Here is a 14,371-nt window from a genome sequence, read left to right as displayed (position 1 = left end):
ATATCTTGAGCCAATGGAAGAAAACAACAAGTGAAAATTAATATATCTCAAGAGACCACAAATATATTTAGTTTCTAACCCTATATTTTAATTACATTTTATAATGCCATCCATTGAATAGAGACTTATTGAATGAAAAAGTTACATAATTTAATAGATCACAGTGTCACACCTAAATTTATTCAATGACAAAAAATATATAAAAATGTATTACCAACTTCTCATCCATTGTTTTTAAAATCATTGACCTAAGAATCAGTAGTTTAGCCGATCTGAATTTTAAGTTGGATCAGTTATACATTCGACCTATTTTAAATCAGATTGACTTATTGACTCAATACCCTAACCGGCTTGATAATTGGTCCAATTTTTAAAACTATGCTATCATCCCATTTTATTCTATCACATCTCATTAATATTATTTATTTATTTACAATTTTTGGAATAATCTGCCACTGCACTTTCACTTTCACTCATAGGTCACTAGTCTCAGGGTCTGAGCATATTTTTGCCATCAGACATTGATTCACCTTTTCTTGTTTTTTCTCCTTCTCTTCAATATCCACTATCATTATCCCTTCTTTTCTTTTCTACCATGACCCACAACACATGGGATCCCATTCTGCCCCAAGAAGCAATCATCTGCATAGTCTTTGATACACACCCAACTCATGGAACCACCCAATGTTCAATCAGGAACCAGATTGACACGTGTACGGTGACAGAAGCATGGGCTTTGGAGGACTAGGTGGGTCATTGGCCGTGCACAATCTTTACCTTGAAATGACGAGAAAGAGGCATGGAAAATCTTGCCTTCCTCAAAGAGTGCAAAGTGCAATATTAAACTTGTAGGCCATTTTGCAAAAGTAGGCGTGCAGAAGCAAATAAATAATAACACAGGACTTGGAAAAGCAAAAGAGGAAAATCATTGAATATTCTTATTGTCTAAAACATCATTTTTAGGAATTTTAAAATTGTCGAGGAGAGATTCGTTAACTATTCTAGGCTTTCTATTAATGAAATATTAAAAAGGTTTTAATAAGTTGTTTCCCAAATAAAATTCAACACCTCTTTAGTCTCATGCAAATTTATCATAATTTCTTACTAAAAGTTTGTTTCTATTTATTATCAAATCAATTGTTTTATTGTTTATATTTTCTTTGTTTTTTATTTCACTATTTTGTTGTATGGTTTTCTAATAAAATTTATGTAAGAATATTAGGGATTTTTGTTGTTGTTCAATACATTAGAAATTGAATAATTCAATTCGACATAAATTAATTATTGTTTTTATTAGTAAATACTTTGCATTTGTATCTATATCGTCCTTATAAAAAAAATTACCTCCTTTTAATTTTTTATGTATGAAAATGTATTAGATATAGCTTTTATTATTAAAAAAAACATCTTCTTTTAATCTTCTATTAATAGAAATAGAGATCGGATGTAATATATTTTTGAAAATAAAATAATTAATCCTTTGAGAGATTAAAGAAAACCATTACCCTTAAATAAAATAAAATAAAAAACCATTACCCTTCAATTTAATATTTTTCACAAACAATAAATGTACCTAAATTTCTTTTGTTCTTGCTCCATGTTATCTAAGAAACTCATGCTCCTTCACTTACCTCTTAAATTAAACTTTTAGCATAATCATTGTCTTTTTATCAGTAACATAACATAATCATCATGCATATATACGAATGACAATAACAAAGTAGCTAATTAATTCCATAACACAGGAGAAGCAATGCAACTTAAAGAATAAAAAAAGAAAAAGGATCAATGCTAAGACCAATATAGATATTAAAAAATGGGAGAAAACGGTGCATGATTTGTTACAACAAGTTGAGATTACATGAGTGGTAATGTAGAATGGCATCATAACCGTTGAATTTCCATAGGCCATAGCATGAGCCACTGAGAGATTACTCCTTAGTCTTACACTCACAGTAGTCAACACTGTGTCAGCTTTCCCAGAAAAGAGAGCCTCTTTCTTTGAACTTTGAACTTCTCGCTACTTCTCTCTCTCTCTCTTTTTCTCTTTGTTTCTCTTTCTGCTTTGCTAGTTCATGGCGTTTCTGAAGCCTTTCTCTCTCCACATTTCCATGTCCTTGTTCTTGCTGTTGTTCTTCTTCCTCTTCTTTTGCTTCTGCAAAGCCAGTACCACCCCCACAAAGTCACTGTCCCCTTCTTCACCCTCCACTTCTTCCTCTGATGTTGAACTTCTCTTGGGAAAAATCAAAGCTTCTCTGCAAGGTGACACTGACAACCTTGTTCTCTCTTCATGGAACACTTCTATCCCACTTTGCCAGTGGAGAGGCCTCAAATGGGTATTCTCCAATGCCTCTCCTCTCTCATGCACTGACTTGTCCTCACCACAATGGAGCAATGTTACCCTTCACAAGGACCCTTCTCTTCACTTGCTTTCTCTTCGGCTCCCTTCTGCCAACCTCTCTGGTTCTCTCCCCAGAGAGCTTGGGGAGTTCCCTATGCTTCAAAGTCTCTACCTTAACATAAACTCATTGAAGGGTACCATCCCTCTTGAGATTGGGTATAGCACCTCCCTCTCTGACATTGATTTGAGTGACAATATGTTAAGTGGGGTTCTTCCACCATCCATTTGGAACTTGTGTGAGAGGCTTGTTTCCCTTAGGATTCATGGTAACTCCCTATCTGGGTCTGTTTCTGAGCCAGCATTGCCTGACTCATCTTGTAAGAATTTGCAGTTTCTTGACTTGGGTGGCAACAAGTTTTCTGGGAGTTTCCCTGAGTTCATCACAAAGTTTGGTGGGCTAAAGGAGCTTGACTTGGGGGAGAACATGTTCATGGGTACAATTCCTCAAGGCCTAGTTGGGTTAAGGCTTGAAAAATTGAACCTTTCACATAATAATTTTAGTGGGGTGTTGCCATTCTTTGGGGAATCCAAGTTTGGCGTTGATGCTTTTGAAGGGAATAGCCCTGCCTTGTGTGGTCCACCTTTGGCAAGCTGTGCTAGGGCCTCTTCACTGAGTTCTGGTGCAGTTGCTGGCATTGTTATTAGTCTCATGACAGGAGCTGTGGTTTTGGCTTCTTTGCTGATTGGTTATATGCAGAACAAGAAGAGAAAGGGAAGTGGGGAGAGTGAAGATGAGTTGAATGATGAAGAGGAGGATGAAGAGAATGGTGGTAATGCTATTAGTGGAGCTGGTGAGGGGAAGCTCATGTTGTTCCCTGGAGGTGAGAATTTGACATTGGATGATGTGTTGAATGCAACTGGACAAGTTTTGGAGAAGACTTGTTATGGGACTGCTTATAAGGCAAAGCTTGCTGATGGAGGCACCATTGCTTTGAGGCTATTGAGAGAAGGTAGCTGCAAAGATAAGGTTTCATGCTTGTCGGTTATAAAGCAATTGGGGAAAATTCGCCATGAGAATTTGATTCCTTTGAGAGCTTTCTATCAGGGGAAGAGAGGGGAGAAGCTCCTTATCTATGACTATCTGCCTCTCAGAACCCTTCATGATCTTTTACATGGTTTGTTCAATACATAACCCTCCACTATTGCATTTCCTTTTATTGGTTTGATATTTCAAATTTTCACTCATACACTTGCACAATGGCAATTTAGTTTAAACCACTGAAAACTGTCACCATAAATTCCCATGATCAACACTTTTTTGGTGTCTAAATTATTTTGTAGTGTATGTGTCTAATTTTATTAAGATTTCTCTAAACTGAAAAGTCCTATATTACTTCAACTTATCCCCAAGCTAGAATCAAGATGCTGATGAATTTTCATCCTAAAGAGAAGAAATTTTACTTTCTGTTTAGATCTCTGAACCATCATGATATCTAATATAAGAAACTCTAGGAAATGAGTCTGTCTGTCCCCTTTGTGGAGCATCCTCTGCATGTCTTTCTTGATCTTCCCTTTACAGAAAACCAATGATCCAAAAACATAACTATGTAATAGCAAGAACTTGCTACCTTTCTAATATATGTGATCCTATATGACTATTTGTGAGGCCTAGGAATTGAGTCACCCTTATGTCACAACTGAAGGCTATCATTGTATAATGTGTTTACTTTTCTTGGAGATAAGACTGAATTTAAATGAGAATTTAAGCAAGTGAACTTAAATAGAGTCTAGTTGGATACAAGCTAGAAGTATTATTGAGAGCATCTTTACCAGAAAAAGCTTTTTATTTTCAATAGACAAAACTTTCAAAAGCTCTACTGAAGTCTATTCAAACAGACTCATGGTTGTTTTGATTTTAGTGAATTGAACAGTTTCACTGCTGCTTGGCAATTTGGCATTAACCATTATGCTGTGATCTCAATTTCCCACAGAACCAAAAACCGGAAAACCAGTGCTGAACTGGGCCAGGCGACACAAGATAGTATTGGGGATAGCGCGAGGACTAGCATATCTTCACACAGGACTTGAAGTTCCCATCACTCACGCAAACGTAAGGTCCAAGAATGTGCTCGTGGACGACTTCTTCGCAGCCAGGCTGACCGATTTTGGCCTTGACAAGCTGATGATTCCCTCCATAGCCGACGAGATGGTGGCGCTGGCCAAGACCGACGGCTACAAGGCGCCGGAGCTGCAAAGAATGAAGAAGTGCAACTCCAGGACAGATGTCTATGCATTCGGCATCCTGCTGCTTGAAATCTTGATAGGGAAGAAGCCAGGGAAGAATGGAAGAAGCGGCGAGCACGTGGACTTGCCTTCGATGGTGAAGGTGGCGGTGTTGGAGGAGACAACGATGGAAGTGTTCGATGTGGAGCTCTTGAAAGGGATAAGGAGTCCAATGGAAGATGGGTTGGTGCAGGCACTGAAGCTGGCAATGGGGTGCTGTGCACCAGTGGCATCAGTTAGGCCAAGCATGGATGAAGTTGTGAGGCAGTTGGAGGAGAATAGGCCAAGGAACAGGTCTGCATTATACAGTCCTACAGAAACAAGAAGTGGGAGTGTTACCCCATTTTGATTTGAGCTTGCAATTCATCGTATGCTTAATCAAACTAGTGATTTTTGCTTACTACTTACGTTTGTTTACTTTTTCTCATCTGAATGTGGGGTAGTTTATGATGGCCTAGATAATGTTGTAATTTTTGTTTTTTAGGTAGTCCCTATTGTTTTCAAAGTCAAATATAGTCACTTACACAATTATGCAAATTCCTGCTTCTAGAAATTGTGCAGTGCTTCGACTACATTTACTGCTATGAATGTTTAGGGGAATCCTCAAGTCTAAATATGATGCTATATTATTGGGAATATGCACTTATTTTATCTTTTAAGTGGATCTAATCTTGTTATCTCAATTTATTTTAAGCAATCTAATTAACTTTTACTTCAATGCAAATTTCTGTAACTGATTGAAAGTTGTGACTATAGGAAGCATATGCAAGGTAGATATGCTTCTCTCAAGTTAAGAGAGTTATTTGCTACTTTCAACCAATGTTGGTTATCAAGAAGTTATTTAGTTCACAGCTATCATTTTTCTTTCTTTAATATCGCATTTTCTTTTTTATATGAACATACACAAATATTAAGCAATTTATAAGGAATTGTTACATATATAAGAAAAAGTAATTTTTTCAAATTTTAAAAAATTTAAAATCACATGTGACGTCCTAAAATAATATTCATTATTATGCAGTTCAAAATAAAATATAAGAGACAGTCTTAAGCTTATGAAATTTAAACATAATACTTATGAAATAATAGATTAATCCTTTTTGGATTTCGAGCAACTTTTTTTTAATTGATTCAACAATTTTTACTAGAAAGATAGAATTTCTCTATTGAATATTTTAATAATAAATTTTTTTTTATTCATCTTGATCTACAATTAGTATTTTAATTTGTGTAATGTACAATTTAAAGTTTATATATAACTAAAATTTAAAATAAATCAGGTACATTAATAAATATTATGTTTGAATACAAAAATTATATATAAAATTTGAATAAGTATATATTTATAAATATATAAATTATATTCTAGATTTATAATAAATAATTTATATTGTAGTACAAAATTATTTTTATTTATCGATAATTTATTTTATAAATATTATTATAAGTAAAAATTGAATTAAATATAAATTAATTAAAAAAATCTCTAAAATTTCTCGTAAAAAAAATATTCTTGTTCATTATAATTTTTCGTATTTTATATACTGATATCGATTATAACTTATAAGTCTTTTGAAATTCAAAATAGTTCAATGATAGTTTTGAGGTGAGGAGGTGCTCTATTTCTGGGTCTAAGAGACCCAAAATCCGGCCCAAAGTAGGAAGTGAAAATCAATAGTTTGATTAAGCTTGTTGAATTCTAGGTTCTATTGACATTCCCTATTTACTATTCACACCCCTTCTTTTTTTTTTTTTTTTTTTAAGTTTTGAAAACCCTAAACTCCTTACCCCTTACACTTCATCATTCTTGCTCTCACTACCCAAATGTGAATTTATCATTTTGAAATGTGCCACTAAATTGCATTGTAAATCTTCTTTTGCAAATGAGATCAATATTGCTTCCTCTCACCTTCAGCTTCAGTGTTTTTGCTTCCATGTTCAACTACTTTTTGCTTTTATAAAATGTTAATTGCTATTGTTTTCTGACTTTTCGTTCACTTCTAATGTAGTACATAGACAAAAAGAAAAATATGAATAAAAGAAGACAAAAAGAAAAATGCTACTCGCATATACTTTGATGAACTATTTTCAACAATTTTTGTAGTATTGGGCAAAATTTATGTGAATCATATATAGATTTTATTTAATAATATAAAATATATTCAAATAAATGTCGAAATATCTCTCTAGATAAAATTGTTGTTTAAGCTTATATTATATTATGAATTTTATTTTCATGCATCATCAATTAAAAGACTTATATACGGTAAGTTAGATTTGATTTTTAAAATAATTATTATATAAATAAAAATTATAATATAAGACTTTTTTTAACTATGTTATTAATATGAAAGATCTATCAGTTTTATTGAGACTTTATTTAAAGAAATTAAGTTTAGTATTATTCAGATTAACAACTTGATTTTTTTACACCAATAATTTGATGGTATATGACATTTTGTAATTAAATAATAATTTATTTGAAATTCTTTACATTGTCACTATTTATATTAAATTCTTATAATATTATATTATTAATATTTGAATTAAAAATCATTTTTTTAATTACTCAAGTAAAATTGATTTATATTAATATTTCCTAAACAAATTAGTCAAAATTACTTTCAAAGTAAATATTTTCAAATATAAGCCAATTCAATAATTAAAAAAAAAAGACTTTTGACCAAAACCAATTAAAAAAATTAAATTTCTATAAACTTAAACTTAAAATTTTTAATCCAAACACATACTTAATAATACCAAAAATTATTAACTCAAGTAGTTTGACACTTATGTTTCAAGTTTGATCCTCGTCTTAAGCATGAAGTTGTGACTAAATGTACTACATTACCCATATAGAAGTTGATCCGATGGAAAGAGAATTATACTTCCTTACCTATAAAAGAAACATACTTAATAATTAAGGACAATTTAATTCAAAATATATTGTTTCAATAAAGAAATTTTAAAGATTATATTACTTTAAAATTTCCCAAATTGAAAACTTGAGTGTAAAAGATAAAATGAAGAAAAAAAATCCATAATATATTTTCATCATTGAACACAATATTTGTTTTTCTTATATTTTATTAGGGATTTAAACAGATTGGGTTTGGACTATTTTTCTACACAACCCAATTAAGCTTAATTGGGTTGGTTGAATTGAGTTTGTAAATTTTTTAAAGTGATCCAATCCAATACAACCCCAACTACAATCGGATTGGATGTGGTTAGGTCAAGTTGTAATAGTCCAGATACAAAGGAATGAGAGAGATCTAAAGATTTGTACAAATATGAGATTATACAGATGAGGGTGACATAAAATAATTAATGTGTACTACATATATCAATAATATGCATCTATTTTTTAGTATCTCATCACTTAAAAACTTTATAGTTAAGCGTGTTTTACTTAGAGCAATTTAGGGATGGGTGACCTTTTAGAAAATTTTCCAAAAAGTGTGTAAGTGAGGATAAAGCATGCTGAAAAGTCTTATGTTGATTTGTGGGGAAAGTTGTTGATCCTAAAGGCGATCGAACATTTCAAAAAGGGTTGTCAATAAAGAGTTTTGATTAATGAAGAACTATGATCAACAAGGAATTGTGTGAAGTATCACTAAATGAAATGTCATGGGACTATTTTGACATCAAATTTGAAAGGTGTTACACAAAATGTTCCTAACATAACCAAGTGAAATTATATTATTCTTTTTGCTCCATCCCTTCTTTAATCAACTCATTCTTACAATACTTGGTGAAAAAAAAAGTAGAACTAGTGAGGTGTAATGTTGTTAATTTTAGTGTTTTATCTATGTGAGTCAACATTGAAAAGGAATGTATTATGTGTTTATATTGTGTGTAGTATTTTTAGTTTTATTTTATAATTTATTATAGGTTGGGTTAATTTAAGTTGATCGGATAGCAAATCCTTTGACCCATTACCTAACCCAATTATAATCAATGAATAATGAAAAAAAAATTATCTAACCCAATCTACAAAAATGTAATTATATTGGTTCAGGTAGGTTAGATTTGTGGTTGAGTTATTATCCACTTACATCCCTATATTTTATATTTAAAAAATTAAATTCAATCTTTAAGCATAAAATTATACTTAATGTAATTTTTCCAACATTATTAGTATAATATCATTATGTGTTATAATTATAATATGTATAATATAATATAAGGACTCAATTAAAAGTAAGTATTATATGTAAAGACTTAAGTATTATTTTTTTATTTCTTTTATATAACATAAATTTTTAAATTTATACTTTATGTATATCAAAATATGAAAATGTTATATTGGATCTGGTTAGGTCAAGTTGTAACAGTTTAAATATAAATGAATGAGATATCTAGAGATTTATCTCGTGATTGACATGTTTTTTTTTTTTGTTATTCTTTGTAATATAAACCAAATAGTCCATATTTTTGTAGCATGAAACTCTAATAATAATGTAAGTAATATCAAATGGAGGAGTCCGCTAAATTTTTCTTTCCATGCAATAAGAATAGATACTAGATTTTTGTGTGTAATTTTTGTTAATTGCCTTTTATTTTCATACATTACCAAGAAAAATTATTATAATAATATCAAATATAATTATGAATCTCAAGTATGATGGTTGCACCATGATAAACATAAAAATAGTTAACAAAAATAAAAAAATATTAAAGACCAAAAGCAACAAATTTTAAAAAATGAAAACAAAATTTATAAAAACCAAAATAAAACATACCTAATTTTACACGGGCTAAAAAGAAATTTAACCTTTATAAAAATATTATTTACCATGAAAAAAAAAAAAAAGTTTAACATATTAAGATATAGATGAAAGCAAAATAAAATAAATTGAGGCGACGCCCAATGTAAGAAGTTTGGTATCATCCAGAGATTCATCGGAATCCGGCACCGGAGAAATCAGCGAGAGGCGCACGCGGCGGCGAAGAACATTCTCGAATCATCATCGGAATTAGTTTGACGATGGAGGGGCTGAAAGCGCTACCTCCACCCTCTCACCTCTCACCCTCCGCACTCTCCTTCCTCGACCAAAGCTTCCACACCCAACGCGCCCTCGCCCAGGCTCCCAACTGCGTCTCCGAGCTCCAGACTCAGTGCTCCGAGTTGGATCGCTCGCTCCACCAGTTGACTCAGCGACTCGGAGCGGGCCTCGCCGCGTACGCCTCCTTTTCCGGCGAAATACACGGCCTCTTCGGCCACGTCACCGATAGGCTCACTGCTCTGTCCTCCACCGTCGTGCCAGGTTCGGTGTTTTTTTAATTTTTTAATTTTTAGGGTTTATTGTTTTTTGGTCGAATTTTGAGGAATTGGTTTGGTTTTGTTGAGTGAAGATGGAAACCACGGGGATGGAAAGGGTTTCAGAGAGGAACTTGCGACTTTGGCAAAGGAGGTGGCTAGATTGGAGACTGTTCGTGTCTATGCAGGTTGGTTGTTATTTTTTATTTTTAATTTTTGAATTGTTCGAAAGGAAGAAGATTGTAGGAGGTGTTTTGATTCGATGGCTTTGTTTTGAGGTATTTGTGTTTGGTTGATTCTTAGGATATGAGTTAGTTGTAATGATCAAGAAATATTTTAGTTTGAATTAGATGTTTGATTCATAGGTATAACCTTTGCTTTTGGTCAGTGCTGTTGGTTCTTAAAACTGCAATTTGTGTCTTATGTTAGAGATTCCACGTTGACTAATGAAATGGTCATAACTTTGTATATAAATATGGAACAATCTTCATATTATAAGTTGTTTTTAGAAGGTTGAATTTGACCCAAACTAGTTTCTTAAGATAGTATTTGAGCTTAAGTGTTGTTGGGTTTTATCAAGCCACCCGTTATGAGATTGTTATCAGACCATTCGGAAATGCCTAGTCTTGCAAACTTCATTTTTCAGATCGTCCATCTCTAAAACTTGTTTGTTACTCAAATCAAAGAACATTGTGGGGCTGGGAGGAATTGAAAGATGCTGCTTTTGTTGAAGTATTCATGTTTGATGATGATTGTGATATGGATATGTTGTGAATATCAATAAGGTGTTTGGATAATTTTCTCAATAAATACTGGTGGTAGAAGACAATAACGAGAAGAAAAAAGTGAATTTAACTTCTCTCCTAAGTTAAAATTGTTTTATGCACTTCAACTTTTATAGAAACTCTCTTATCTAACTTTTCTAAAAGATGAGGTTCATAAGTTGATTTTAACTTAGAGAAGACGTTTGATTTATTTTGCTTTGTATTTTCTTTCCCTATCAGTGCTCAATGAGAACTTTATCCAAACTTGCTCTAAATGTTAAGCTTTTTCAATAATGGTTATTGCCTTTGGTTTGATTTCTCTTGTGGATTTTGATAGTTTCTTAAAACTCTCAGAGTCCTCTAGAGACTGAATTGAAGCTTGATGCTTTTAATGTAAATTAAAAGGACATTGTGGGAAGGGTGGAGGTTGTGTTTTTACCGAAATGTTTGTGTTTCAGTGCTTTTTTATGACGTGGATATGTTGTGATAATCAAAAAATATTTTGCATTTTCAGTGATGGTTACCATACTACATTTGGTTTGATTTCTTAAGTGTTACCTTCTGTGAATGTTGGTTGTTTCTTAAAACTCCTTTGTTTGTCTTCCAGAGACAGCATTGAAACTTGATACTTTGGTTGGTGATATTGAGGATGCTGTATCATTTACCATGAGCAAAAACATAAGGAAACATTCTCCTAGTCAAAATTCACAAGTGAGCATATGTAAATAATATGAACTAGATGATAATGGGAACTATAGGATCACTATATTCATTAATGTATATCTAAAATGTTTCAGGAAATGCATCTGCTTGCTATTAAAACTCTTAAAACGACAGAAGGAATATTAACTTCAATTACGAAAGCACATCCTCAGTGGAAGCATCTTGTAGCAGCAGTTGATCACAGAGTAGACCGGGCTCTTGCTACTTTGAGGCCCCAGGCAATTGCTGATCATCGGGCACTTCTTACTTCACTTGGATGGCCCCCACCTCTTTCTGCCTTAACCGCCTCAAATTCAGATGCAAGGACTGCAAATCTAGTCTTGAATCCTCTACTGAGCATGCAAGCAGATCTTAAACTCAGGTACTCAGAAAATTTTCTTGCTTTGTGCAACCTACAGGAGTTGCAAAGGCAAAGGAAAGCTAGGCAACTTGAGGGCCATGACAGGGAAGTTGCCCTACGACAACCACTTTGGGTAATAGAAGAGCTTGTGAATCCCTTATCATTGGCTTCCCAACGACATTTCTCTAAATGGGTTGATAAACCAGAATTTATTTTTACTCTTGTATATAAAATCACAAGGGATTATGTTGACTCTATGGATGAATTGTTGCAGCCATTGGTTGATGAAGCAAAGTTACTTGGCTATAGTTGTAGAGAAGAATGGATCTCAGCAATGGTAACCTCCTTAATCACATACATGGCAAAAGAAATTTTCCCTAGTTACATTAGTCAACTTGACGAGGAGAGTGTTACGGGAATTCAGTCATCTGCTAGAATATCATGGCTACATCTCATTGACTTGATGATAGCTTTTGACAAAAGAATTAAGTCTTTGGTAGAGCATTCTGGGATCTTGATATCCTTTGATGATGATTTTATCTTGCAGAAAATTTCTTCTCTATCTGTATTTTGTGATCGTCCAGATTGGCTTGATCTATGGGCTGAAATAGAACTAGGTGATGCCCTAGATAAGTTGAAACTAGACATCCAAGATGAGAATAATTGGAGAAAGAAAGTTGAAGGTGCAGTTATTTCGTCATGTACTGATGATCACAAGTCTCCTCTGGTTTCTAATGCCTTTCTTCGCCATCTAGCATCTGTTATTGATCGTTGTCGATCATTGCCTAGTGTAAGTTTGAGGTCAAAATTTCTCAGATTAGCAGGTGTTCCTATCATAAGAAGGTTTTTTGATTCCATACTTATCCGCTGCCAAGAAGCTGAAGGTTTGACTGCATTAACTGATGATGATGCTGTAATTAAAGTTACAATTTCCATCAATGCTGCTCATTACTTTGAATCTGTTCTAAAGGAATGGTCTGAGGATGTCTTTTTCCTTGAGATGGGGATGGATGATGATGATAAAGCAGATTTGGAAAGTAATGCAAATAGTTATGGTGAAGGGTTGCCAGAGAGTTCTGGAAGGGTTATCTTTGATGATGATATAAAAAAATTGGAAGAGTTCAGAGCAGAGTGGGTTGAAAAGATTTCCCTAGTTATATTGAGAGGTTTCGATGTGCAGTCTCGAGATTATGTGAAGAACAAGAAGCAATGGCAAAAGGTTGAAGAAGGATGGACCGTGTCAAAGGCTCTAATAGAAGCCCTGGATTATCTGCAAAGTAAAATGTCAGTGGTGGAAGTAAGTTTGAATGGTAGGGATTTTGTTGGGGTTTGGAGAAGTTTGGCAGCAGGAATTGATCGATTGATTTTTAATGGTATTCTCATGAGTAATGTTAAATTTCACAGTAGTGGTGTTGAAAGATTTGGTAGTGACTTGGATGTTTTATTTGGGGTATTTGGGGCATGGTGTTTGAGACCTGAAGGTTTTTTCCCAAAAGCAAGTGAAGGTCTGAAGTTGCTGAAGATGGACGAAAATAGAGTGCAAGAATGTATGGCAGGGGGGAAGAGATGGTTGAAGGAGAATGGGTTCAGGCATCTGAGTGTAACTGAAGCAGAAAAGATTTTGAAGAATAGGGTGTTCACGAGTTGAAGATCTTGGCATACTTTGTAAGCACATGCACAGCTGAAATGGCATAGGGACGTATGAAGATTTAGGATTGTTTCGTGGTGTACATGACTATAGACCAGATGAACTTATTCAATTTTGCAAAGTTGTAATAAATCTATTTTTCATTTAGAATATTTCAGGCATTGGACCACGTACCCCAAATTTGGGGTACGGTTAATACTTCATATTTCTAGATGCTAATTAAACTGTAAAAGTGCTTTGAGTTAAACTATTCTTCCTATTCGTATAATTTATCATTTTTTATGCTGGCATTTCAATTTTGAAATGAAAAAAGACTGTAAACGAACGACTGTTTTTATGTATCTCTCATTCCTTGTTCTTTCTGTCAATAATGGCTACATGATTGCCATTTCCTGTTTTGATGTTGTCTACCATATGCACGGGAGTTTTTGTTAGGTACAAACTATACTAGTAACAGAGAAGAAAAGAATTGAGAGCAAGATGAATGTGTATATTTTCTGTTGTTTACTGTGCATGATAAATGAAAACAAAGAGATAATGAAGTGCAATCAACTCATGATATTCGAGAGACCCTGTTCTCTCTCCAATCTTAGTTCAATTTCACCTGCCCCTCTTCGTCTCCCCTAAAATCGCATGTCTGTGACTAGCGTGAAGCACTACAATTTAGTTACTTGGGTTGTGATCCTCTCTGTTACGCCCATTTTTCCTATCTACAGCCTTATAACAATTTTTCCTGTGTACAGCCTTATAAAAATTGTTACCTTGTCCTCCTGGTGAAAAGTGGGAAAATTTTGTTGCAATTTGGGGAAAAGTTCCCAAGTGTTTTCACGGCTGGGAAGTCTTGTAATTTCACTAAGAACTGCATATCATCCATTCGTATTGTAGAGAAGTTCCAAGACATCCTCAGGTTGAGCTTGTATTTCCACTCTTAATTAGCACTTGAGGTAGTGTGGATGGGGCTCTTGGGGCTGGAACCGCCTTCTTCAGCTTACTAACATGAAACACCTGT

The 14,371-nt window shown here is 33.7% G+C and overlaps 2 protein-coding genes across 3 annotated transcripts; both read left to right on the top strand.

The window, feature by feature from the left end:
- The first annotated feature begins 1,885 nt into the window (after window positions 1-1,885).
- TMKL1 (transmembrane kinase-like 1) lies at window positions 1,886-5,342 on the top strand. The gene is made up of 2 exons (XM_020370084.3): window positions 1,886-3,516; window positions 4,333-5,342. The coding sequence occupies exons 1-2, from the start codon at window positions 2,076-2,078 to the stop codon at window positions 4,971-4,973; spliced, it is 2,082 nt and encodes a 693-aa protein (XP_020225673.2). The 5' UTR covers window positions 1,886-2,075; the 3' UTR covers window positions 4,974-5,342.
- Window positions 5,343-9,477: 4,135 nt separating this feature from the next.
- Window positions 9,478-13,630, top strand: MAG2 (RINT-1 / TIP-1 family). 2 transcript variants are annotated; one of them, XM_020371442.3, is made up of 4 exons: window positions 9,478-9,894; window positions 9,983-10,075; window positions 11,259-11,362; window positions 11,449-13,630. In XM_020371442.3, the coding sequence occupies exons 1-4, from the start codon at window positions 9,615-9,617 to the stop codon at window positions 13,360-13,362; spliced, it is 2,391 nt and encodes a 796-aa protein (XP_020227031.1). In that variant the 5' UTR covers window positions 9,478-9,614; the 3' UTR covers window positions 13,363-13,630. The 2 variants fall into 2 exon arrangements, with proteins under 2 accessions (XP_020227031.1, XP_029129224.1); XM_029273391.2 differs by lacking the exon at window positions 11,259-11,362 and having other exon boundaries at window positions 9,753-9,894.
- Window positions 13,631-14,371: the final 741 nt, after the last annotated feature.

Source organism: Cajanus cajan, chromosome 4 (assembly GCF_000230855.2).
Source record: "Cajanus cajan strain Asha chromosome 4, NIPB_CcT2T_4, whole genome shotgun sequence".
Taxonomy (NCBI): Eukaryota; Viridiplantae; Streptophyta; class Magnoliopsida; order Fabales; family Fabaceae; genus Cajanus; species Cajanus cajan.
The sequence above is the reverse complement of the archived record's forward strand: the minus strand, read 5'-3'. Positions and strand labels throughout refer to the sequence as shown.

Excerpts from the sequence above, each read along its gene's own strand:
- MAG2 (XM_020371442.3), top strand. The coding sequence starts at position 9,615 with ATGGAGGGGCTGAAAGCGCTACCTCCACCCTCTCACCTCTCACCCTCC. Across the intron at positions 9,895-9,982 it reads GTCCTCCACCGTCGTGCCAG|ATGGAAACCACGGGGATGGA; the intron begins GTTCGGTGTTTT and ends TGTTGAGTGAAG. Across the intron at positions 10,076-11,258 it reads GACTGTTCGTGTCTATGCAG|AGACAGCATTGAAACTTGAT; the intron begins GTTGGTTGTTAT and ends TTTGTCTTCCAG.
- TMKL1 (XM_020370084.3), top strand. The coding sequence starts at position 2,076 with ATGGCGTTTCTGAAGCCTTTCTCTCTCCACATTTCCATGTCCTTGTTC. Across the intron at positions 3,517-4,332 it reads CCTTCATGATCTTTTACATG|AACCAAAAACCGGAAAACCA; the intron begins GTTTGTTCAATA and ends AATTTCCCACAG.